Below are 27,095 nucleotides of genomic sequence, written 5' to 3' on the forward strand. Positions count from 1 at the left end.
ACATCTGAGAGTTGCTTGCAATTTCTGCTTCCTCTGTGACTTCAATACTGCTGCCCAGCAAGGCCGAGAGCTCCCCAGTGTCCTCAGTTCTCAGTCTTTCCTTCTACTCCAGCCAGGCATTCACCCCAATGTGCACCAAGTCACCAAATGAACTACTACAAAGCTAGGGAGTCCGAAGCTCACTAACAACGAAGTGTCAGGACTGTCTGCTATGTCTCCTGCTCCAAATCAAGTCACCACTGAAACACTAATTGATACTAAGACACCAGGGAAGGCTGTTCACTTCTTTTTAAAATCATGTACTTAATTACATACTACACAAAAGCTACCCTCCTTAAACTAAACATATGGTTTCACAAACAGGATTCTAAAGAGATAAATGGGCATAATAATCAGTGTTACCAAAATGATCACTCACAAATGTCTTCCTGTGGATAGAGGCCATTAATATATTTGAAGTCTTTAATATGCCTTGAAGATCAAAATTTCCCTGAATATACTTCCAAGACATCTAGGGGCTGAGGTTTGTGGCCCAGTGGTAGAGGATTTGCTTTGAGTATGTGGGGGTACTAGGTTCGATCCTCTGCACCACATAAATAAAATAAAGGTATTGTGTCCATCTACAATAAAATTAAAAAAAAAAAAGACATCCAAAAAAATTCTCCACAGGAGAAAATGACTCACTCTGGTATACCTGGGGTCAGAGAATGCACAAGCCTACACAACTATAATTTTAAGTTTAGAGCACAGAATTTTTTCAGAGTTAAATTCAGCTTCTCTACTATTTGGTTTCAGAACATTCTGGAAGACCTCATGTTAAAAAGTGGATGAACAAGAGGTCTGGCATGTGAAACTTATGCTGTCCCCATGAAAGGGCATTCAAATTGTGCTCTCTGATGTCACCATCAGCCCAGCTACAGTGGACATTATTATATAGATTCCACGTGACCAAATCTCACTGGCAAAAAATAAAATTTCTAATTCCCAGCCTATGCAAGAAGATACTAATAGGCTCAGTTATAACACTCACATTTACTTTTTCATACTATGTGCACTTTATTTTTAGCTCAAAGTTTCAAAAACATAAGCTTACTCTGTATGAATATGTGAGTATGTGAACACACCTTGGATTGGCTGATCTTTCAAATATTTTCAATATTTTACTATTATTATTCTGATGAAAAGCAGCAAAATTTCTTCTCAGAAAAAGGAAAACAATACCTTTGCACATTTCCTTTTGAAGCAATCAATTTTATCCTACCAGTAAAAATTTTACCACCAACAATGAAAAGATGCCTCATATCTCTGTCAAAACTATGATTTTGGGCATGTTATGTGACCTTTTCAATACTCAATATCTTCATCTGTAAAGTCAGGTTATAAAACATGTGCTTTATAGGGATATTTTAAAGATGAATCAATATAACACAGAGTTTAGTACATAGTAAGTGTTTAGTAAATGTTGGTTCCATTTTCATAAAATAGATTTGACTCTAAATTACCTAAATAATTGCCATAGCACTATGTTTCGATTTGTACTAGAAAACGCAATCACTTATGTGCACCATTTTAATCTTTGATTTCCACTGTTTCCATGACACCAGGGAGCAAATTCATCAGAACTTGTTATTTATCCAGTATTGCAGGTACACAGGGTACTATGGGGGTAGGAAAAATGCAGACATCTGCTATAAAAATCCTGTGGATTAAAGATTACTTATGAGTGGAATTTTTCTTTGTTATTATTATTGTGTATATATTTATTTATTATCTATGAGTTTTCCCCTTCCCCAACTCTCTCAACTGTGGCATTAGTTGGAATATGGTTGAATATGGAAAAAAAATTAACTCCTTAAGAACAGATCACTGGAGGATTGATGAAGAGTATATAATATCTATCAGTGACACTTATATAATTGCTACCATACTATTATGAATCCTTCCCCAAACCTATTTTTAGGATTCTGTTCTGTAGGATGAGAAATAGCTTGTATGACAAATATTTTAACAGCTGAATGGCAGTAGAAAAGTAAATATCTTAGGTTAAAAAAAAAATCAATGACAAAGATGACCATTCTCTGAGCAACTACCTCTACCAACCTCTGTGATAATTACTGTATGTACATTAGCTTTAATTCATAGAAGCATATTAGGTTTAATCCCATTTCACAGACGGACAAAGGCTCAGAGAAAGTGAAGTAGAAAAACAAGGATGGGGATGTAAAACTCATCTTCCTTCTGCCCCACCATGTTGCTTCAACAAGTTATAGCAAAAAAAAAATTCAAAAACCATTAATCTGAGAGTTAAGAATTCCACCCCTATATGTTTTATCATAAGGCTTTTACCAGATGTCAACAAGGTTCATGGATAAAGCAAGACTAAGAGGGGTTATACTGCTCTCCCTAACATCTAGTAAAAATGACAAAATGAAGAAAGCTTCAGATAAAAGGTAATAAAAAGGAACTTATTTTTCAAGTAATACATAAAAAAATCCTTAATAAGAGATGAGACAAAGCAATAATAATTAAGTTTATGTTCAGTTTAAAAAGCAATCACAGAGGCTGGGGTTGTAGCTCAGTGGTACAGCACTTGCCTAGCATGTGTGAGGCCCTGGGTTCGATCCTCAGCACCATATAAAGATAAATAAATAAAATAAAGGTATTGTATCCATCTACAACTACAAAAAAAATATTTAAAAAAAACAATCACTGTGTATGATCATCTTGTTTTGCTTTCTAGAATCATCCAGGGAGGTTAGCAGGGCAAAAAATAAAAACCAAAAAAACCATCATACCATTTAATCAAGGAGGAAAGAGAAGCACTGTGAGATTTATTCAACAACCTCCCACATGCCAGAAACCTTTTCAGAGATACAAAACCAGTGACTGGCTTAGGAGGCAGAAGCAGGAGGATTGTAAGTTTGAGGCCAGACACAGCAACTTAGCAAGGTCCTAGGCAACACAGTGAGACTCAGTCTCAAAATAAAAACTAAAAAGGGCTAGGGATGTACTCAGTCATAAGCTGCCCTTGGGTTAAATACCCAGTACCCACCCATCCCCACCCCTCAAAAAAAACAATGGCTGAATTGAACTCCCACAATGAAACTAAATGACCGCTAGCTAAGTACATGGATCTCATAGTCATATGAAGTTCAAGAACTTGATGTCATAGGATCTTGAATGAGGATACATCCCCCCAAACAAGTGCCCCATTCATTCCGAAGATAATCTATCTCATGTACCACCCAGTGTAAGCTCTTTCCAAAAATGCAAGAGGTACTATTTTTACTAGAATCTTAACAAACAAAACACCACCTGAAATGGGATTAACCATTTAGCTCTCAGGGATATTCCAAAATTCATAAATATTCCCAGAGGGATTAAAAAAAGGGCTAGAATAAAATACAAAATATTAATGAATATTAGTACAAAAAGATTTTATGGCAACATTAAATGTTACTTTTTAAAAAATATTTATTTATTTAGTTCTAGTTGCACACAATAACTTTATTATATGTGATGCTGAGGCCCTCTACCAGGGCCTCGCACGTGATAGAGGTGAGCGCTCTACCATTGAGCCCCAGCCCCAGCCCCAGCCCCAGCCCCATAAATGCTACTTTCTTAACAGTTAAAAAACTAAATGTAATGTTAAAATTTTTAATAGCAACTTTGAAGATTTTTTTAATGTAAAGTTATCACTGAATTACAGTGGTATAATTACAACTTGGGTTACTGTTATTTTGACAATGTTTTCTCTTAATTTGACTAGAAATACAAATATTTATTAACCAAATTTTCTAATAATTCCAATGCTCCATAAATTACAAAATCCCATTACTATGTCAGTCTTACCTGAACCAATTTATGATAATCAAATCCACTAGACAGTAACTTCTGAAACTCTAAAGAGTACCTATGCATTTTTGTTTGTTTAAAATAGATTAATGTATTTACATGGTTCAAAAAACAAAATGATATCAAAAGGAGAAGTTTCACTTTCTCCTTTGGGTCACTTTGCTCTTTTATCTCTAACATGTGTCTACCACTATTACTTTTTTGATTTTTTATTAGTTTGTTTTATGAAAAAACCCCCAAAGAAAAGTATACATTATTTCCCTTTTTAAAGAAAAACAGCATTCCATAGTTGCCGTGCTGGATGTTGGTCTTCTTGATAATTAATATAACCTAGAAATCTATGTATATTAGCATTGACATCTTTCTTTTTTAACATCACAATGTTTGAGCATGTGGATGTGCTGCTGTAACCACCAGGCCCCACTGATGAAGACTGAGTAGTTTCCCATGTTTTGTTATTAGGAAGAACACTTTAATAAATAACTGTGTATAGGTCATCTTGTGTACAGGTACATCAGCAGGACAAATTCATCCTAACACTGAGTAAAGGTGAAACAAAAGTGTTCCTGGTTAATATCATCAGATCCCCCTATAGATCGTGGTACACAGAGTTTCTAATAGTAATAAATGAGGGGTCCTTGACCCCAAAGCCTTACTCTCAAATATTAAGATATTTGCTAACCTCTTTTTTATTTATCTTTCAGAAAACTAACTGTTCATGACTTCTGTCCACTTTACTATTGAGTTTATGGTGTCCCTGCTTTTTAATATCTAGGTGCTCAAAAAACAAACAAACAAACTTACTCTTTAATGTTTTTGCAAAGATTCAATTAAATCTATGTAAGTAATGAGAAAAGTATTTTCATTCTTTCTTTTCTTGTTGAAAGTATTTCTACAAAATCATTATCATGATTTCTAGGGTAAGAACTCTTTTCCAGATCTGGGCATACTAAATGAAAAATAATGATTTAGATGTTTATAAGGTCTAATCCTAAGAGCGCGGCCTGAGAAAGTGCTCTCTTGTAATAGTCTAATCTGTTCCCTCTTTTCTGAATACTCCAACCCATACAATTTGTTGTCCATTTCCAGTACTTTGGTTACTTTTGCATGCAGATAAACCAATTCAAGTCTTTTAACCACATCTGAGCACACCTTTCTCTGGATCCTAAACTCCCCAGAACCAGAGCTTTCTACCTAGAGTGTATTTAGCATTTATTTTTAGAAGATTCTAAATCTGAAAGTCATATCAGTATTGATAATTTTTAATTTTAAAAACATGACACATTCTACTCTTAAATGTAACAACAGTCTGGATTTTTCTTTCATTATGTGCTTTATCCTCTAAGGTTCTGCTGTTACATGAAAATAATGGACTGGGGAAACTTAGAAACTTGACGCTTTTAATATTTCATCTGTTCACTCAATTCCACTTCAACAAACACAAAACTTTATTAATCTGGCCTTGGTGGCTTCTGAGGATCTGGAGAACAGCAAAACCAAGCAGAAGGCATTATACTTGAATTCAGGAAGTCTGGCTTTATCACTCATTAAGTTCATGAGATTAAGTGTCTCAACATGTCTTTCTACTAACTCAATCATAGCCTTATCAGTGAGAAAGGGATGTTTCAAATGCTGCTGCTGTCCTTTCTACCCAAGGAACAGTATGAATCTATTTGTCCATGGATTTCCCATCTATTCAATGACTTAATGGTGTATTAGAATAGCACATACAAGCAAAGCTACCTCATCAATATGTTCTCCCTCTACCCCTGTGAATCAGGGGTACACTAGCATTTGCTTCCAGCCCCTGGTGAGACGTAGGATGGCTGAAGTCCATGGCTAGCACCTATAGTTTCCAGCTTCACCTGTTTATTTTGGCATGCCAATAAAATACTACCACTTTCTATGTGCACCAAGGAAAGGGGTACTGAAGTAATAAAGATTGATGGCATTAAATTCTTACAAAAGTACTGCATGTAATCTTTCAAGGAAGAGAAATAAAAGGACATTTAGTTACTTCCAAATACTGGAGTTCTCTTGACTCTCTGGAAAAATTCAAGTTTAAAATAGTTAAACTTTTGCACTCATGTTTAACTTACAAACTTAAGACACAAAATATGTCAAGTCTGAGAATCTAATGTGAGGGAAACTTTTTAATTGCCAAAATATTCACTGTTTCACCTACATATTAATCAAACTCTCAAGTTAAATGGGCAAGGGAACAAAATAATGTTGATTCATTTTGTTTTTATTTTTTCAGCTAGCAGTAGTATAAATGATGATAAAAATAAAATCAAATACTAAAAGATAAGGTCATCATAGTAATTAATAGGTTAGCCTCACAAGGAGAAACAGTCAGGAAACAAGCAATATTACAAAGATGAACATTTCCTTCATCACTTAAACTTTGATTGGATTACAATTTTCTTTGCTAGCAGGGACCAAGCAGCTGAGTAGGAAGCTAGTAGTGAGACCAGCATACCGTCTGCATAGCAGGAAAACTTTTTTTTTTTGGTACTGTGGATTGAACCCAGGGGTGGGGTGCTTTACCACTGAGCCACATCCCCAACCCTTTTAATTTTGCATTTTTGAGACAGAGTCTCACTGAGTTGTTTAGGGCCTCATTAAGTTGTTAAAGCTGGCCTGGAATTTGTAATCCGTCTGCCTCACCTCCACGGGTGTGCCACTGCACCTGACCAGCAAAGCAACTTCTATAGAACCTATTCAGTTAATTAGATGGAGAATGTACATGCAACTACAGTATGCTAACATCAACCACCCAAAACAATATCAAAGTTTGGGCCATAAAATTTCAGTCTTATGATCTATTCAAGGAGGTATACTTCAACACTAACTCACATGATTGTATTTTAGGCATTAGACATTTCACCTCCCTGGGACTCAGTCTCCACACAAAATGGAAGTGTTTGACTAAATGATCAAAAGTGTATGAGAACATGGGCTGGAGTTGTAGCTCAGTGGCAGAGTGCTTGCCTAGCATGTGTAAAGGACTGGGTTCGATTCTTAGCACCACATACAAATAAATAAAATAAAGGTCCATCAACAATCAAAAGATATTTTAAAAATATTTTTAAAAAGTGTATGACAACAATCATCCCCCCAAACTACATGTACCCAAACTTTTAATGATCTGATGTGTTCTTAATTTTTTATGTGTACTACCACCTGTACCCCAATAACAGGTTATTAATGGCTTTAATAAAATGTGCTTGCAAATCTTAAAGGCTTCTATAATTTGCATTATCTAAAAAATATTCCTCTGCAAATGAAACCTACCATCCTTTAATGCTTGGCTTCCTCTGAGATACAGGAACGAGGTGCACCACTTACATGGTAAAATCAATAAGAGTTAGCAAAATCAGCAATTTAATATGTACCCATGTTCCAGAATATATTTGTGTGGGAGGAAAAAAAAAAAAGACAGGCAGGTTCATACTGAACACCCTCTTCTGACAAGGCACCTGAACAATCGTGCAAATGCAGACATTTCAGAATGATAAAATATGCTGTTTATTAATCATTGTGCCAAGATAAGAAGTAGAAACTAGCTTATCACAGGGAAGGCAGAACATACATTGTCACTGTCTAATTTGAATGACTTCATTAAATTCTGACAAAGAAAACAATGATGGTCTAATGTGTGGCCAGACAAAAATCCTGATAGAACTCATGTTGAAATGGCGGAAACCTGGGCTAGAATTAGTGAATGACTCCTTTATTTCACTACTTTAGATAACTGACATTACCACATCATCCAGGGCTCCATTTCCTCATCTATGAAAATAGGTAGCTGTATTTAGTGACTTCTCAGCTTCTTTGCTAGTTTGACAATATTTGCATTCTATCCTAATGTATCTTTCTCTTGGACTCAAGGTCTCCAAGGAGACTTGACAACATCTGTTACACTGATTTAAAAAGTAAAGGAAGAAAAAATTAAAACCTCTGATTTGGATGGTGATTTTAACAAATGAAATCTTGATCAGCTGATTAAAAACATAAAATTTCAATAGTATGATATTGTACATTACATATCATTCTTATCACATCCAATTTCATCCACCCAAACAAGGCCAAAAAGCCTCAGATTTGGTTTTTTGTTTTTTGTTTTAATTAAACTAGAGACACCTCTTAACTGGCTACCCACATTGGGGGTCTGAGAATACTGATCAAAAGTAATTTTTGTGTGTCTAACATTTAGAAAGAACTGTAGTTCCTTCAAATTCTCTAAGCTTTCTCAAAGCATTCTAAGAGACTCATAATTTAGCTATTCCCATTTTTATTTTTTTATAATGTAGAACTGAATTTGAACCAAATTTTTACCTATTATATGAGTCAAGCTAAACATATAAAGGAGCATATAGGACAAGAATTCCTATAGTTTACAAAACACCTGAATCAAAAAGAAATGCACTCCAATAAATTCAGCCTTAACCCCCTGGTGGGTGACAGGTGGTCTCATGGTGGCACCTATACTCCCCACTGTACCCTACATGCCACAACCAACTATGTTTACAAGTGGCAACATCCTTTTCCTATCTGCATGAGATCATCATTTCCTCGATTCTCATCTCCACTGTTCAGTTTTGCTTGGTAAACTTTTCTCATTCTTGCGATTTTAGTCAGGTGTCACCTCCTCTAAGAAGCCCTCTCTGATCCTACTATAGTTGGATTAGCTGTCCTTCTCCCAGAATCCTACATCTCACCTGTCAAAATACCTATCATACTCTATTGTAATTGTCCACATCTCTTTTATTTCCTCTGTCAGATTATGAGCTAATTGAGGGCAGGTTGTTCATTCTCTTAAAAAACCTTTACCCGACACCTAATATGAGCAAGGCCTAGGGACTAGTGGGATTAAAAAAGTAACACTCAATGTTCATGAACTTCCAGTTCTTAACCCCCAGTCAAGAGGGGATGGAAAAGAGATATTCTTTTAATTAAGTAACCACATTAGGATGTCATAAGTCCTAGAACTAAGCTATATCCTGAGGACAAGGCCCAACTGCAGGAAGAAGAGACAATTTCAGTGATGTGAAAGGCCAAGAGAATTTAAGGACAACAGGGTAGACATTTGATCTGGGACTTGAAGGATAGGGAAGAATGTATTTCAAGGGCAGGACCAACATTTGGAAAGACAACGATGTGGGGGAACTGAAGGACGGTCAGTAAGTGCTATTTTTATGAAACATACAGCACCTAACTTAAGAGGTATCTGGAAAATATTTGCCCGTAAGTCTAAGAATGAATAAATTACAACCTCAGCAGAAGAACATCTGCCAGATGTTACCTTGCCCCCAAAAGATCAAGCTTTGACTTCAGGTAGTTCTCATAAACAGGATATCAGTGATATTAATGCCCGAGACTCCCCCTTTGGAGACTGTATGAAGGATTATAAATATATCTATAAACCTTATGCAATTATTATCATGTCATGCCAACTAAAACTCTCAACACTATAGTCAACGTATGAAAACCTTGAGTGATAACCAGACACTACATGCTGTGACACAGAAGGTGTCATTTGTTAAACATGGAACCTGGAAGGAAAAGTTGTTTTCTATAAGCATTTTAGATAAACAATTAATAATCAAGTATAGAATTTTAAAACTCTCCTGATACAGGAAATTGAAGAGTACATTTACAGAGGATTGTTCTGTCATAGCATTTCATGAATTTGGTAAAAACAATAATATCCACTATTTAGAATTGAGTTAGAATGCCTAAGAATAAGTAATTTATTATAAAATCAAAACCAAAAGTTATTATAAAGAGGCTCTTCAGACTACACAATGAGAATGCATAATAATTTTTTTTAAACTCAAGACGTACTAACACGAACTGCCTCAGAGTAAAAGAAAACCTTATTATTTAATAGGAAAAAACCTTTGGCAATGAGTAATGGAGAAAAGATAAAACTATGTACTTTCATATTCTCCTTGGGAATCACTATTGAAATCACTTTTTAAAGTATATATTCATGAACAAGCACATGGTAATTGAAGAGGATGAGTCAGACTGCAAATTGAGCAAGTTGTCTTTTATGATGAAATGTAAAGGCTGAGCTACCTCCTCTCTAAGGGGTAACCATCCTGTAAAAAGTGAAAATATTAGCAAAACAAGACAAAGATGATTGGGGGGAAAAAGAGAGAATATAATTCTCTAATGCACATTTATGAATTAAATTTTAACAAAGTACAATGCATTTTATATGATGTGTTAAAACACGGTTTTATTAATTTATACATTTAAGTGTTATATGTAATATTAACTGAAAAAAAAAGAATAGTTCAATAATTAAACTTACTACAACCCAGAGGAAGTGGTCTAGTTCTCACTGAAGAATTTAGTTTTGATGACCTCTAGTGTTCCAATAATCAATCCATTCTTTGGATATTTTCATACCAATATACCTCTTCATCTTGATGCTGTGATGCCCTGTTTATTTAAGAATGGTTTTACACTTACAGAGAAGCTGCAAAGTTAGTACACAACGATCCCATATACCCTACGTCCAGTTTCCCCTGCTGTCAACAATCTACATATGTCAGTATGATGCATTAGCTACAGTGGATGAAGCAATGATTATGCATTATGATTAGTAGCCAAAGTGTATACTTCATTCATCTTTCCTTCATTCTTTTTTTTAAATATTTACTTTTTAGTTGTAGTTGGACACAATTCCTTTATTTTATTTATTTATTTATTTATTTATTTATTTATTTATTTATTTTATTGGTTGTTCAAAACATTACATAGTTCTTGATATATCATATTTCACACTTTGATTCAAGTGGGTTATGAACTCCCATTTTTACCCCGTATACAGATTGCAGAGTCACATCAGTTACACTTCCATTGATTTACATATTGACATACTCATGTCTGTTGTATTCAGCTGCCTTTCCTATCCTCTACTATCCCCCCTCCCCTCCCCTCTTCTCTCTCTACCCCCTCTACTGTAATTCATTTCTCCCCCTTGTATTATTTTTCCCTTTCCCCTCACTTCCTCTTGTATGTAATTTTGTATAACCCTAAGGGTCTCCTTCCATTTCCAAGCAATTTCCCTTCTCTCTCCCTGTCCCTCCCACCTCTCATCCCTGTTTAATGTTATTCATCTTCTCATGCTCTTCTTCCCTACTCTGTTCTTAGTTACTCTCCTTATATCAAAGAAGACATTTGGCATTTGTTTTTTAGGGATTGGCTAGCTTCACTTAGCATAATCTGCTCTAATGCCATCCATTTCCCTCCAAATTCTATAATTTTGTCATTTCTTAATGCAGAGTAATACTCCATTGTGTATAAATGCCACATTTTTTTTATCCATTCGTCTATTGAAGGGCATCTAGGTTGCTTCCACAGTCTTGCTATTGTGAATTGTACTGCTATGAACATCGATGTAGCAGTGTCCCTGTAGCATCTGGTCCTGGGCTTTTCTTAGTTGGTAATCTTTTGATGGTTTCTTCTATTTCCTCAACTGATATTGGTCTGTTTAGGTTGTCTATATCCTCCTGTCTCAATCTGGGCAGATCATATGACTTAAGAAATTTATCAATGCCTTCACTATCTTCTATTTTATTGGAGTATAAGGATTCAAAATAATTTCTGATTATCTTCTGTATTTCTGAAGTGTCTGTTGTGATATTGCCTTTTTCATCCTGTATGCTAGTAATCTGAGTTCTCTCTCTTCTTCTCTTTGTTAGCATGGCTAAGGGTCTCTCGATCTCATTTATTTTTTCAAAGAGCCAACTTTTAGTTTTATCAATTTTTTCAATTGTTTTTTCAATTGTTTCTTTTGTTTCGATTTCATTAATTTCAGCTCTGATTTTAATTATTTCTTGCCTTCTACTTCTTTTGCTGTTATTTTGCTCTTCTTTTTCTAGGATTTTGAGATGAAGTATGAGATCATTTATTTGTTGGTTTTTTCTTTTTTTAAGGAATGAACTCCATGCAATGAATTTTCCTCTTAGAACTGCTTTCAATGTGTCCCATAGATTCCGATATGTTGTGTCTGTGTTTTCATTTATCTCTAAGAATTTTTTAATTTCCTCCTTAATGTCTTCTATAACCCATTGATCATCCAGTAACCTGTTGTTCATTCTCCAAGTGATGCATGATTTTTCCTTCCGTCTTTTATCGTTGATTTTCAGTTTCATTCCATTATGGTCAGATAAGATGCATGGTATTATCTCTACTCCTTTATATTGTCTAAGAGTTGCCCAGTGACATAATATATGATCTATTTTTGAGAAGGATCCATGTGCTACTGAGAAAAAAGTGTAACTGCTTGATGTTGGGTGGTATATTCTATATATGTCAATTAAGTCTAGGTTGTTAATTGTGTTATTGAGTTCTATAGTTTCCTTATTCAACTTTTGTTTGGAAGATCTGTCCAGTGGTGAGAGAGGTGTGTTGAAGTCTCCCATGATTATTGTATGGTGGTGTATTAGACTCTTGAACTTGAGAAGAGTTTGTTTGATGAACATAGCTGCACCATTGTTTGGGGCATATATATTTATGATTGTTATGTCTTGTTGGTGTATGGTTCCCTTGAGCAGTATGTAGTGTCCCTCTTTATCCCTTTTGATTAACTTTGGCTTGAAATCTATTTTATTTGATATGAGTATGGACACTCCTGCTTGTTTCCGAAGTCCATATGAGTGATATGATTTTTCCCAACCTTTCACCTTCAGTCTATGTATGTCTTTTCCTATCAAATGCGTCTCCTGTAGGCAGCATATTGTTGGGTCATGTTTTGTGATCCATTCTACTAGCCTGTGTCTCTTAATTGGTGAGTTTAAGCCATTAACATTTAGGGTTATTATTGAGATATGGGTTATCCTTCCAGCCATATTTGTTTATTTATATTACTGAATATGGTTTGTTTTCCTCTTTGATTATTTTCCCCGCTTTACTGTCCTACCTCCCACTGTTGGTTTTCATTGTTATTTTCCATTTCCTCTTTCTGTAATGTTTTGCTGAGGATTTTTTGGAGAGATGGTTTTCTAGCTGCAAATTCTTTTAACTTTTGTTTATCGTGGAAGGTTTTAATTTCATCTTCCATCTTGAAGCTCAATTTTGCTGGATACACAATTCTTGGTTGGAACCCATTTTCTTTCAGTGTTTGAAATATGTTATTCCAGGATCTTCTAGCTTTCAAAGTCTGTGTTGAGAGATCAGCTGATATCCTGATTGGTTTACCCCTAAATGTAATCTGTTTCCTTTCTCTTGTAGCTTTTAAAATTCTCTCCTTATTCTGTATGTTGGGCATCTTCATTATAATGTGTCTAGGTGTGGATCTCTTATGATTATGCACATTCGGAGTCCTGTAGGCTTCTAGGATTTGGGATTCTGTCTCATTCTTCAAGTCTGGGAAGTTTTCTCGTATTATTTCATTGAGTAGATTGTTTATTCCTTTGGTATGGAACTCCATGCCTTCCTGTATCCCAATGACTCTTAAGTTTGGTCTCTTTATGTTATCCCATATCTCTTGGATGTTCTGCTCATGGTTTCTTAACTGTCTTGCTGAGCTGTCTATGTTCTTTTCAAGTTGAAATACTTTGTCTTCATTGTCTGACGTTCTATCTTCTAAGTGTTCTACTCTGCTGGTAGTATTCTCAATTGAGTTTTTAAGTTGGTTTATTGCTTCCTGCCTTTCTAGGATTTCTGTTTGTTTGTTTTTTATAACTTCTATCTCCCAGTATAGTTGGTCTTTTGCTTCCTGGATTTGTTTATGTATTTCATTGTTGAAGAGATCTTTCATTGTCTGATTTTGCTGTCTAATGTCTACCTTGAGACTCCAGATCATCTGAAGCATGTATCTCCTGAATTCTTTATCTGACATTCCATCTGCTACAGATATTACCTCTTCTAACGTTGAGTTGACCTGCATTGCTTGTGGTCCTTTCTTTCCTTGTCTCTTCATACTGTTCGCGTTTCTTTCTGCTTACTGAGACTGTTGTGTTGTTGAATTTTCCCCCTATATATTTGTATTACTCTTGTATAGTTGCAAAGTCTCCTGCGCAGGCGCGGGCAGGGGCTCTGCTCCTCCTCCAATTGGGGCATTGTGCCTACCGCATCGGCAGGCCGCTGGGCCTGTTCTGCTGGTTGGTAGCAGGTGCGCCTACCTTGCAGGTGCGTGGGGGCGGCTCTGCCACTCCCAGGTTGCTGGGCCTGACCTGCTGGTGGGTTGCAGGTCCGCCTACCTTGCAGGCGCGGGGGGAGGGCGCACACCTATTTGTATTTAGACAGTTACGCGAAATGGAGGATGTAATGCTTAGGGATGAAAGTTGGGGGGAAGGGGAAGGTAGGTGCTCTTGAAAAGAAAGAAGGAGAGGGAGATAGATAGCATAGAGGAGAATGGAAAGAGCAGTAAAACTTGGAAGGGGAGAGAGAGAGGGAAAAGGGAGAGAAAAAATTAAAATGAAATAGGAAATAAAATTAGGTCTTAGAGATCCATTTTCTTCTCTTCCCGTAGGCAAAGCTGTGCCCTCTGGGCTGAGTTTTGCCCTCAATGTGTCAACAGCAATTCCTGTAAGGCGGTTCCTGGGAGTCTCTCAATCCTGTTGTTCCAGAGCCGTTTCACTTCTACGGCCCCTCCTCCCCTTCCTCCTGCCAGCCAGCCAGGTCCTGCTCATCGGAGGCAGTTCCCCAAGGATTTGGTTACACTTTCAGCCCCACCGAGTGCTCTATTTCCCTAACTACTGAGCACTCTCGCTGTCATTCATCTAAGCCCCAGTGCTGTGGAGCTGTGGTCTGGGAGTCAATTGTTTAATTTTTCCGGGCCCCTTTGGTGGGCACACCTTCGGAGTCTGGCAGCTAAGACCATTGGTGTCGCTGCTGGTGGTAATAGGAGTTGGGGGTCGAGGATCCCCTCTACTTCCCTCAGCCCCTACAGTCACAACCACTCTGCTGGCGGTAGGAGGAGTTGGGGGAATGGAGTGTCCTCTGTTTCCCTCCGCCCCTACCGTCACACCCTCTCAGTTCGCGGTTGGGGGAGTTGGGGGTGGGGAGTCTTCTCTGCTTCCCTCTGCCCCTACAGTCACGCCCTTGTCACTGGCAGTAGGGGGAGTTGGGGGTCGAGAGTCCTTTGGCCCTTACGGTCACGCCCAGAGAGATTTTGAAGTTTCCCGGTTGTTTGTATCTGGTGTGGGTGGGAGTCACACACCTGCTAAAGTAGATTCCGCTGGGAAGGAATCTCTTTGGCCGAACTTTGGTGACTTCCCCACTCTGCTATGGCGGGCCCCTGGCTCCTTGCCGGAGTGTCCGAAGGGAGGGGTGGAACTGGCTTGTCTCTGGTCTGACACAATCTCTGGTTTTAGTTCCCAGTTCGCTATTTCGTAAAGGGTTGGTTAGATTCCCTTCACACTGTCTCAGGGGGGGAAGCCGCTCGCCGGGTGGGCGGGGCTGTTAGTAGAGCCGGGAGGGCACGGGCTGTCTGCTGGGCCCGGCGGGGACACTTCTCGCTGTGCCGGGCCACCACCGCGTGGCTAAGATCCGGGCGGGTGGAGTGGCCGTTCGCTGAGCGAGAATGGGGCCTTCCGGGACAGCGAGATGGCGGGTGCCGTCTGCGGGTTCGGGCGGACCGCGCCGCTTGGGGCCTCCGGCCGCTTTCTGAAGCGGCCGGTGGCTGCGGGACTGGACCTCCGCGCCCGCGTGACCGGCCAAGATCCACTTGTCTGAGACAAACTGACACGTCTAATAAACCAACCAATTCCCGGCAGGTCCCCTCTTCACGGAATTTTGCTAGAAGTTCCTCAGTAGGTAGACTGCCGCTGTTCCAATGGGTCTTTCTGATCCCGTTAATGTGGAGACATTGGAATCGCTGCTTCCTCACCGGCAGCCATGTTGGATCCCCCCCTTCATTTTACTTATTTATTTTTATGTGGTGTTGAGGATTGAACCCAGGGTCTCGCCTGTACAAGGCAAACACTTTACCACTGAGCCACAACCCTAGCCCCTTTCCTTAGTCTTTACCTGCTGTCCCTTTTCTGGTCCAGGATCCTCTGTAGGACATATTACATTTAGTTGTCATGCTTCCTCCTTCCTCCTCTAGATTATGACAGTGTCGCCCAACTTAGTTTGGATGTGATAGTTTTAAGGAGTACTAATTAAGAATTTTATACAGGGACCCTCAGCTGGAGTTTGATATTTTTCTCATAATTTGACTGAGATTATGAGTTTTGGGGAGAAAGATCACAGAGATAAAGTGGGCTTACATCACATCAAGGGTACTACTATCAATACATTATAATTGACACTGATTTTTCTCACATGGCTGAGGAAGAGTTTATCAGATTCCCCACTGTGGAGGTTACTCTTTCCCTCTGCACCCACTTCCTTCTTTGGAAGGAAATCATTCTGCAAAGCCCACATTCCTTGAAGGGAGTTCATCAATGTAAATTATCTGGGATTCCTCTGCACACAAGCCTTGTCTATCCTCCCCCATTACATTTTTTCAGTATGAATGAACTCAAAAAATATTTTATACTTTGAGTTATCCAATGCTATAAAATTTATGTCACTGCTTAAATTGTTTCAGCTTTGGCCACTGGGAACTTTTAGTTATTTCCTGTGTCCTTTTGTCATATATCCACTATCATGTTTATGTTTTTCCTTTCCTTTTTTCTCTATCTTTCCCTCCTCGCCCCTTTCTTTCTTTCTTTGACTTTCTTGCTTCCTGGCATTATAAAATGCTCCAAGCTCATTTTCCATCTGCCAGTGCCAGCCCTAGGACCAGTCTTTTCTCTCAGACACATCTGTTCCTTTTGCTGGACAATGGTATTAGAAACCAAGATATGTGCACCAAGTGTGCTCATTGCCACTGTGGAATCCTTACTTCCTGGGCCTCAGAGCTGACAGAGCAGTGAAATAGATGTGAAACAACCAAATTGTTTATAACCACATCTGTAAACCTTTCTATACGTTCATTCCAATCTATATTAACATATTTATGAGTTCATGTTAATGTCTCCAATTCAAATCTAGTATCATGTGGATAGTTTTAGGTTTATGTGTAACTTCCCATGATAACAGGGAGAAACCTGGCTCTCAACATGTGCCACCCACTGACAGGAATACATAACAATAAGAAAAGCAATACCCTAAACTAAAGATGTGTAGAATTAGAGAAAAGACTTCTGAAATGACAAGCTGAGAAGAAACTTCAGAAAATATACATTAGAGAAATATTTAAGGTCACATATAAAATCAAACACTATAGGTAAGTACATTTCAAGAAACAAAGCGGGATAATAAGGAAATATTTCCAGGCAATTAAAGAACTCCTAGTTCTTTTTGTATTTGCACTTTTTTACCCAAAGCCAAGACATTTTTATTTAGTATGTTGGCAAATTTCAGTGTGGTGATGGATTATTTTGTACTTTGATTTATTATCATATAAGATAAAAAAGTAAATTGTTTCACATCAACAAATGCACTCTTCAGTCTGTAGACCCATTTGGCTCAGAGCTTTTTAGTTCTCCTGTCACTTTGTCCTCTGACATTTCTTATCTATCACATCTTCAGCAGCCCCAGACATCTTTATCCCTTTCTTTCCTTTCAGCAAAGGGCAAGTGTGCTTGGCAAGAGCTACAGCGGGCTCTGGAAAGCCACACACATTCCTACATTCTCATGGGCTAGAGACCCAGGCTAAGACCCATAGAGCCACGTTTGTATTCATAAGGAATACACAGATCCAAAATACTGCCCTGTCTTCTGTTGGAATCAATGCCTGGGGCAGATCCCACTGGCAGCCTGCCTAACTCTCTGCACTATATCCCCCCCCCACCCCCAGTGTATCAGGCTTGAGGACTATCAGTATCTTTGCCCAGGGGTGATTAATCATTGTATAAGCCTGCTCTGTTCCGCATGGGCGCTGGGAGCACCAGGGAATAGCCACCAAGGAATGGCTAGCAGAAGTTCCCTTGCCCTTTGGTGGGATAACTGAGAGAATATTTCAGACCAGCTCCCAGATTCCCCATGAGGATTAGACTTCAGCTGCTGAAGGTGATCTCTGGTTTGGTAACAGGTACACTTAGCACTTCTTCCCTTTCCTGTATCACTTTCCCACTCCCTTACAGTGTACCCTTCACCCTCCAAATAAACCACATCCACTTAAATCCTCATCTCCACATCTGCTTTTGAGGAAACGCAACCTTTTCAATAACTGGATATTTCTACTCTTGAAAAAGCCAAGTTGCTTGTCCACAGTGGCATTATGAAAGGAGGACAATGTAGACTTGCTACTTACGACTTGTAAAACCTCAAACAAGTTACTTGACTCCTTTCATCTTTCATTTCCACATCTCTACAGAACTAAATAATATAGCACATGCAACACTCCCAGGACTCAAGAAGTACCTGTAGAACTCAAACAGCTCACTGCCTATGTTAGTAAGACTTCAGCATTCCACTGTTTTCATCAATATAACTTCACTATTCCAGGAGACTCTTGCCCAGGAAGCTAAAAGTTATGGATTAAGTTTATTGTTGCGTCCAGAAACTTCCTAAAAGATCTATCAACTTTTCAATATAAAGCATCAAAGGATAACACCCAAGACTTTTTGAACCAATCAACTCAAAATCCTCATTTGCTGTATTTACCAAACTCAAACTATAAAGTTTACCCAGTCCTTACCATGACCTGTCTGAAAGGCCTGCCTGGAACCAAGCTTCAAAGCCAACTGCACCCCTCTGCTATGAGAAGGTGCTCTGATAACTGAGTTGGTATTTCCCCTTCCCTTCGCAAAACTCAGCTTCTCTCATCCATAGGCTGATAGTGTCAGCATTCCAACACTCCTCAGGCAAATGTCAAAATGGAAGCTTTTTCCCTTAAAATTACCTCCATTATTTTCGTATTTACTCAGAACTTAGGAAAGAATTTAACTTCTTATATTGGCCAAAGAATAAAACATTTTTTGTTTTCAGTTTTTTCTCTAGCTCTTAAGTTTCTGGGTAGCTCTTTCAGAAATAAGTAAAAAGAGAGAAAAGTTGTGGCAAAATATAGCAAGCAAAGAGCCAATAATTCATTAGCCTCTCGGTCAAAGTGCCTGGCATTCTGTGCCTGTGCCTGTGTCTTGCCTATACAAAGATCCCACTCCTAGTGTAACATCAGAGAAGAGGTAACTGCCTTTGCCAGAACTGTGAAGAATTAAAATGTATCACTTATATCTTCACTAAGGGTCTTCTATCAACCCTTAGCATCTGCAGGAAGGCCCGCCTAGGTAGGTTAGGGGCTACAGATTTGGTCACAAAATGATTAAATGAGCTGTTCTCAGGAATAGTGCAATTGAAGTTGTCCACATTCTCTAACACACCAAGGCAGAAACAGCCATGTTAGGTGGGTCATCATCCGTGTAGGCCCCCTGGCTTTGGTCAATGAAATATTTCCTTACAGAAAAAAATTCCAGATATAGAAACCCAGCAATTTCTCTTTCTTAGAATTCAACAAGCAAAATTCTTAAACTCTGCATAATTTCATACCTACCAAAAAACAACCCTTATATCCCTCACCCAGATTTTGACCGTTACCATTTATCTCTTGTTCTGTGTACACACAATCATACACACACATAACACATGTTGTTTCCTCAACTCTTGCAAGTAAATGGTAGTCACTGTTCCCCTTTAATTCATCGCTGTACATTTCTTAAGAACAAGTCTATTCACTTATATGACAATCATACAATTATCAAATTCAGGAAAATGAATATTGCTACAAAAACTTTATCTGATCTAGAGACCTATTCACATTTCTCTAGCTATGCCAAAAGACACTGTTTGTTTCTATTTCTTTAGCCTAGACCTAAACTGCATAAATTTTTTTTTAATAATAACCTAATGATTCTTCCAAGAAAAAGCATGACTACAATTCATTCCTGCATGAAGACAAAGCATTATTTCTAGGGCCATAATCAACAGAATCTTCTCTTTTAATTTAGCCCTCAATAAAAATGCAGTGTCCAATGCATGCCAAAACTTAGCGAACAAAAGCATACTCTTGTTGATTAATAAGAACAATAAGATAATTTACAGAAATTTGGATAAGTCTCCTGAACTTCCCAAAATAATCTAGCAAGAAGCTATTCAAAAATATAAAATTCTTATTAGCTTTTATCATATGTTTTCAAGATGTGTAAGAGAAGATCAATGTCACAATTTGAGCTTGCTATAGTAAGAAAGTCTAACCTATTCTGGTGGTCTCTTTTCTGTGAGACAAGCCGTTACATGGGCTTGAACAGTGTAAGAAAAAAAGATAAAAAAGAAGAAAAACAAGAGAAAAGATCAATGTAATATTAATATTCAAATTCTAAAAGAAGTACTTAAGAGTTTGGGCTGAGGGAATGGGGCTGTAGTTCAGTGGCGAGCACTTACCTAACGTGTGAGGCACTGGGTTCAGTCCTTAGCACCAAAAGACAATGCCAAAAGACACATAAAAATACAAAAATAAATAAAGGCATTCTGTCCATCTACAACTACAAAAAAAATTAAACAAACAAATAAATAAATAAAAAGAGTTAGGGCTGGGACTGTGGCTTGCCTGGTGTGAGTTAGGCCATAGGCTCCATTTCCAGGGTGGCAAATAAAACAAAGAAGAATTAAGAATTTGGATTGGACATACCAATTAAATCTTAAAATAAGATTATTCTTAGTTATGAGTCTGCCAAATTATGAGTTCAAATATTGTTCTAGCACAAAGAAAACTGACCTCTTTATTCAACAATGTAAGAATAAGATCTATATTCTATATGACAGCAAGTGTATATGAATTAAAAACAGCTCACAATATACTTCTACTCACATTAAACCTAAAATGGCATGATTTGTCCCTTCAAAGAAAAGTATTTAAAAATGACAAATGTTTAAAAACTGTTCATCTATTTATCTACCCACATATCTATTTTTGGAAGGATATATTTACTGAAGTTTAACACTGCTATTTCTGTCCGATAAAACTATGAAATTTTCTTCTTTGAATTCAAAACTTTTGTTTATCCCAATAAACACAAACAACATGTATTAAAAATATTTTTGGAAATGTATGGCTTTCCTTATAAAAACAACAAAACTATCATAAAAAGAAAAAAATTGAAGCAGGGCATAATGGAGCATGCCTGAAATCCCAGTAGTTCAGGAGGCTGAAACGGGAGGATCGAGAGTTCAAATTGTAATCATACCTTTCATATTTTGATCAGCATCTACAATATCTGAGGTGTTACACACAAACTCATCCTCTCTGCATCACAAAATACCAGAGGTATACCATTCTCAAAAATATTTCACTGCAATCCCCAGGGAATTTGATCTAAGGCACTGACACCCATCTTCCAGAGTGAACATAATTCCCCAATCATGATGCATGTAGCCAGAAGATAAGCAGTTTCTGCTCAAAGACAGCAAGAAGTATCTAATAAACTGACATTTCAAATCTTAACAATAGTCCTTTGCCATACATGAATCACTTATGACCACCGTTATTGCTCTGAAATTTCTTCCATCTATTGCGAGACTTGGCTGTTCCTCCTGCCCTGGGTCTAACATGTAACATACAGGCAACTCTTTGTATCTGACTCACTAATTAACAAAATGTAACACATCTTCATGAACTTGTATCTTTCTTTCCTAGGTCCTTCTGTAAAACAGAAAATGAAATGTATGTCTGAAAATCAACATGATTAAGAAAGTGGAGACATTTCTGTAATGTTTGGCCACAAAGTCCTACATTTTCCAGTATTACTAAAGAAAATATAATTGATTCATCTTCATGAAAGTATAACAATAATCATATTCAGCAAAGACTCACAACTAATATCTCATTTCATCTTCCCAATAGGCCTGAGACATGTTTATATGCTTGTTTTAGTCAGCTTTTTCACTGCTGTGACTAAAAGACCCAATCAGAACAACTATTGAGGAGGAAAAGTTTATTTAAGGAAGGGCTCATGGTTTTGGAGTTTTTTTTCTTAGTCAACATAAAGCCAGCTCCATTCCCCAGGTACTCCAGGTAAGGCGGAACATCATGGTGGAAGAGTGTGGCAGAGGGAAGCAACTCACATGAGGATCAGGAAGCGGAGAGACTCCGCTCTCCTTATGTAAAATATACAGACTCCATAGGCACACCCCCAGTGAACCACTTCCTCCTGCCACACGCCCTGCCTCCAGTCACTCATCAGTTAATCCCATCAGGTTAGGGTAAGGCTATGGCCCAATCATTTCTCTTCCAAACCTTCTTGCACATGAGCTTTTAGAAGATACTACATCTGAACCATAACATTTTGCCCTGGCCCCCAAAAAACTCACACTCATCTGACAAAGTGAAATACATTTAGTATGCTTTTCAAAGATATGTGGAGGTACACTTCAAAAAGACTGAATCCAAAGTCATTCCTGACCTGAAGCTCTTAAACACAAGCTTTTCACTTTTCCTGCTGTCCCCAGTGCTGCTTCCCACTGCACACATAACTCCCTGACAACCTACCTTGAATCTGTTGCCACATGGTCTGTTCTGGGATCAAACCAAAACCAGTACTTAATTAGGTCTCACTTTTCTCCCCCTTCCCTTTAGCCTAAGTGCCTAGGTTTAATACAAGGAAGGCACTACCTTTTAAACTTCAAGACAAAATGACAGCAAATGAAAAAGGAGTATAAAAAAATCTGAATAAAAAATTAAAAGATAAGCATATTTAATATTTACAATGGGTATAACATTTCCTTTTCTTACATGAGAGAGGAATAATAGAGATTGCCTACTTCTTCAAGGCAAGCCTAGTTATAAATGTTGAATAATATTGCTGAAGCTAAGATTCCAACTGTGCAAACAAACTTGATACTTTTCTTTGTTAAAACGAACTTGGAAACAACCCAATGTCTAGGAACTAATAAACTAATAAAGAAAACATATTCATACAATGGAATATTCAACAATAAAATGGAATGTAGTACTGAAACACAATATAACATGGATGACAATTGAAAACATTTATCTAAATGAAGGAAGACAGTTTCAAAAATTCATATATTGTATAATCCCATTTATATAAAAATATAGAATAGGCAAACCTATAGACAGAAAATAGGTCAGTAGTTGCTTATAGCTTAGGGCAGGAAGTTTCAGGGGGACAATAGGTAATGACTGCTGATGGGTACGAGTTTCTTTATGTGATGATAAAAATTGTGGTGAAATGTGCTGTACATCTTTGTGAATAAACTAAAAACCATCAAATCGTACATTTAAATAGGCAAGTTGTGTAGTATGTGAACTATATCTCAATAAAAGTTGTTAAAAATTTGCCCTTTGTAGTTATTTTTACTGGGCCAAGGGAATGTGTATATGTGCATATACAGACATCTACATATGTGAAATAGAATGTAAGCTTAAATTTAAAAAAATAATAATGGTCTGATCACTGCTAACTTACAACATCTAGAACAGTGCTGGGTACACAATTCGTACTTATTGAGTGAGTACAATATTAGACCCTGCTTAAGACAGAGCAAAGAATAATCTACTAGTATCACAATGCTCATTTTGAGTTGCTAACAAAATTGTCATCTCAAAATGTCTCATACAATAACTCAATTTGACCCTTACAGAGGGTAAACAGAGAAACTTTCTATAATATTACTCAGCATCCTGATCAGCAGAAAGGTAAACAATGAGAAAAAACAATTCTGTAATGAAGTGGTGGTAGGAATGGTATGTGACTGATAAACATAAGGGTACTTTTTACCTCTTTTCATGAGAGATGAGTTACAACAATCTGGTTTGGACTAAACCCATTTTAGGAAATTTCTGCTATAGTATGGATCATTTTTTGTTGTTATTTTTTAGTTGTAGATGACTTTATTTTATTCATTTACTTTTTTATGTGGTGCTGAGGATCAAACCCAGTGTCTCACATGTGGTAGGCAAGCCACAATCCCGGCTCTATAGTTTGGATCTTGAATGTGCCCTAAAGGTCTATGTGATAGAGGCTTGGTCCCCAGGGTGATACCATCATGAGGTTGTGGAAGCTTTAGGAGGTAGAGCCTAGTAATAAGACCATAAGTCACAGAGGGTGTGCCATCAAAGGGGACTGTGGGGCCCCAGTTTGCTCTCCCTTCCTCTTCTTACTTTCTGGTCATAAGTGAATAGTTCTCCCCCACCATGCACTCCCACAGCGATGTACTGCCTTACCAAAGGCCCAAAGTGGTGGGACCTACTAATCATGTACTGGAATCCCTAAAACCTGAGTCAAATATACCTTTCTCTTTATAAGTTGGTTATCTCAAATATTTGGTACAGTAACAGAAAGCTGACTAATACACTGACGCAAGAAGGTTTATTCCACATTCCCTTCAGTCATATTTCCTTTACCTTTGAAACTAAGTCAAAAGACTATCTACTACTGGCTCTTCTAGTTCCTGAGCCATAGTGTAGCTAAAAGCAATGGCATGGCATCTTTCTTTTAAATCATCTTCTCACAGTTTAGTGTGGTCATTAAGTCTTTCTGAGGCCAAGACTCCAAACTCATCTTATTTGCTATATATTTGTTTATCTCATCACCAGATAAACAGATATTTGATGGCCGTATTTTCCCTTTAGTTTATTTCATTACCATGCCTACGTCCTGATTCACTCCGGCTTTCTAAAACATTCAAGAACCAGTAACTAAGATTAAAAACCAGCTGTTTACATCCTGCCTATGATTTTTCCTTATTTTTATTTTGTATTCACAAGAGATTTATTTTTAAAAACAAATACTACACACTGAACTTGCAGGAATGCCCAATTCTAGTATATAACAATTCAGGCTAAACCTCAAATAAATAAAAAAATGTAGTTTTTGGCCTTGAAAACCTTTGGGATGAGGTGGGAATACTTTCCTTTCCTAACACTTGATTCTGAATAATATGAAGATGTTCCCCAGAAACAGTAAGAAAGCAGAGGGTCTTCAAGTAAGACTTTTTTTTTTTTTAATCTCATGATTCAGACTGATGAAATCTGTCACCCAAGTGCATGCTAGTAATTTTAAGTGAATATCAAAGATTAAATAATTTCCAAGAGACATTCATATTCACATGCTGCTTATAACATTTTAAATTGATATAATTCAGAAGGCAATGACCACACCTACTTCGGTCAAAATTATGACAAAGGTAAGAATGTAAGTAATTCAGTAAGAAACAAAAGAGCTTTACCATACCATCAGGTACATAAGAACAACACTGGGGAAACAGCTTTACAGAAATGGAAGGAACTAATCAATTACAGTACAGAAACACAACATACTACTGCACCCATTAAAAACAACAGTTACAAATATGAGGTAGAAACATGAGTAAAATTTATGATGTATAGGTTGATCATCCCTTATTCAAAATGTTGGGACCAGAAGTGTTTCAGATTTCAAAGTGTTCCAGATATTTTAATATTTGCATAGTTTTTACAGGTGAGCATCCTTGACCCCAAATCTAAAATGTTTCAAATGTGCCATGATGCTCAACAAGTTTCAGGTTTTGGAGCATTTCAGATTTCAAATTTAGGATGTTCCACTTATAAAGTAAGACACCAGCATATAAAATGTGTATGTACCTGTGTATAAAATGAATTAACCCTATGTCATCTTTTTACAACACACAATTTTTAAAATATTTTCTCAAAAGGGCTTGCCATTGAAGCTCTAATTTTTAGAGATTCCCCCAATATATTTGGCTGAATTTTTCTTTTCTTTTACTTTACTATTTACCATCTTCCTGATCATCTCCTTTACTCATTGTCTCAACTTCCTGCTTATCATGCTTCTTGTCCAACTCTAGGAAGTCCTACATAAAGCCTACAGAGTGGGAAATAAAGTCACCCAATGGTCACTGTAGTATCCTTTTATTCCAGCTTGCTATCACTATGAAGACAACATGGAAGTAAAAAACAGGAAATGGAAGAAACCTCAAAAACCACATCATACCACAAAACTATCTTCTAATTATTTCTAGCAACACGTACATGGGAAATAGAAACTTAAAGATTCTTTATCAACTACCACTTGCTCCTTACCTATTGCATGAACCTGATTCCGATGAATAAAGAGCTGATTCCTGAATATCGGTACAACTAGAAGAATCATCTTGTCTATCAGGCTTCATCTTTTCTGGGGAGGATAGATTTGATGGAGGAAAGTGATTTCTTACTGAGGTTGTATCTGAGAATTTCATTTTATCATCTTCCTGTCCTAAAAGGAAAAAAAGAAATGTAAAAAGGATGAAATAAAAATTAAAGAGTATCTTAAAATTTACAACCTTTGTATGCCTATTATTTCTGTAACACACAATATTGTTTTTGTATTGAGTAAAATCTAAGTATATATTACATTGATCCCAAAACTCCAGTGAGAGCCAAAGAATCAATAATGCCACAATGGTGCTTTGTTTTTCTACAATTAATTAATTTAAAAATAAAGTTTCCTTTAAAACCAGAAATGGAACAAATTCAAAATTCTTTTTTATTATTTTTTAGTTGTAGACAAACAAAATACCTTTTTTATTTATTTTTATGTGATGCTAAGAATCAAACCCAGTGCTTCACATATGATAGGCGAGCGCTCTATCACTGAGCTATAACCTGAGCCCAAGTTTATAATTCTAATAAATCCCCTATTTACATATCACTAAATTCCTAAGCATTTTATGGATGGAGAACACTGTCACTCTAGCAAAAAATGACTAAAGATTCTACGAATAAAGAGAACTACAATATTTGTCACTGGCTATGAGAGTTAATCTGAATTGTCAACTTGAGTGGATAAAGAGATGCCTAAGATTAAGAGGTTTCTGGGTGTGTCATGAGGGTGTTTCTAAGAATGACCAGTATGTGGGACAACAAACTGACCACGAGACCCACCCTAAATGTGGACAGCACAGTCCCATAGGTTGGGAGACTGGATACAATGAAAAGGAGGACGAATGAAGAAGACAAAACAGATGTAAACTCAGTTCTTTCTTGAGCAGGGTACCTCAACTGCTGTAGCTGTATCTCCTGAAGACATCAAACTTTTGCTCTGCTTTACTCTTTACAAAACAGAATCTGACTAGCAACTGTCCTGGAAGTTACTAGACCTTTAGTTCTGAACTGGGGTTGCATCACTGGAGTCTCCTCTTGTTCTAAGGCTCCAGCTTCTTGGGCTGAGCAGTTACTGGTTCCTCCAGCTCTCAGTCTGCAGATAGCCATTGTGGGAATATCCAGCTTC

General features: G+C 37.4%; 1 protein-coding gene across 1 annotated transcript in view; it reads right to left on the reverse strand.

The window, feature by feature from the left end:
• RAD18 (RAD18 E3 ubiquitin protein ligase) overlaps positions 1 to 27,095 on the reverse strand; it is a 123,902-nt gene that overhangs the window by 18,446 nt on the left and 78,361 nt on the right. The window contains exon 11 of the mRNA XM_081276278.1: positions 25,907 to 26,081. Within this exon, the coding sequence (XP_081132404.1) occupies positions 25,907 to 26,081 (175 nt within the window). The remainder of the gene's footprint in view (positions 1 to 25,906; positions 26,082 to 27,095) is intronic.

This window comes from Spermophilus citellus, assembly GCF_964194105.1.
Source record: "Spermophilus citellus genome assembly, chromosome: 19".
Lineage (NCBI taxonomy): Eukaryota > Metazoa > Chordata > Mammalia > Rodentia > Sciuridae > Spermophilus > Spermophilus citellus.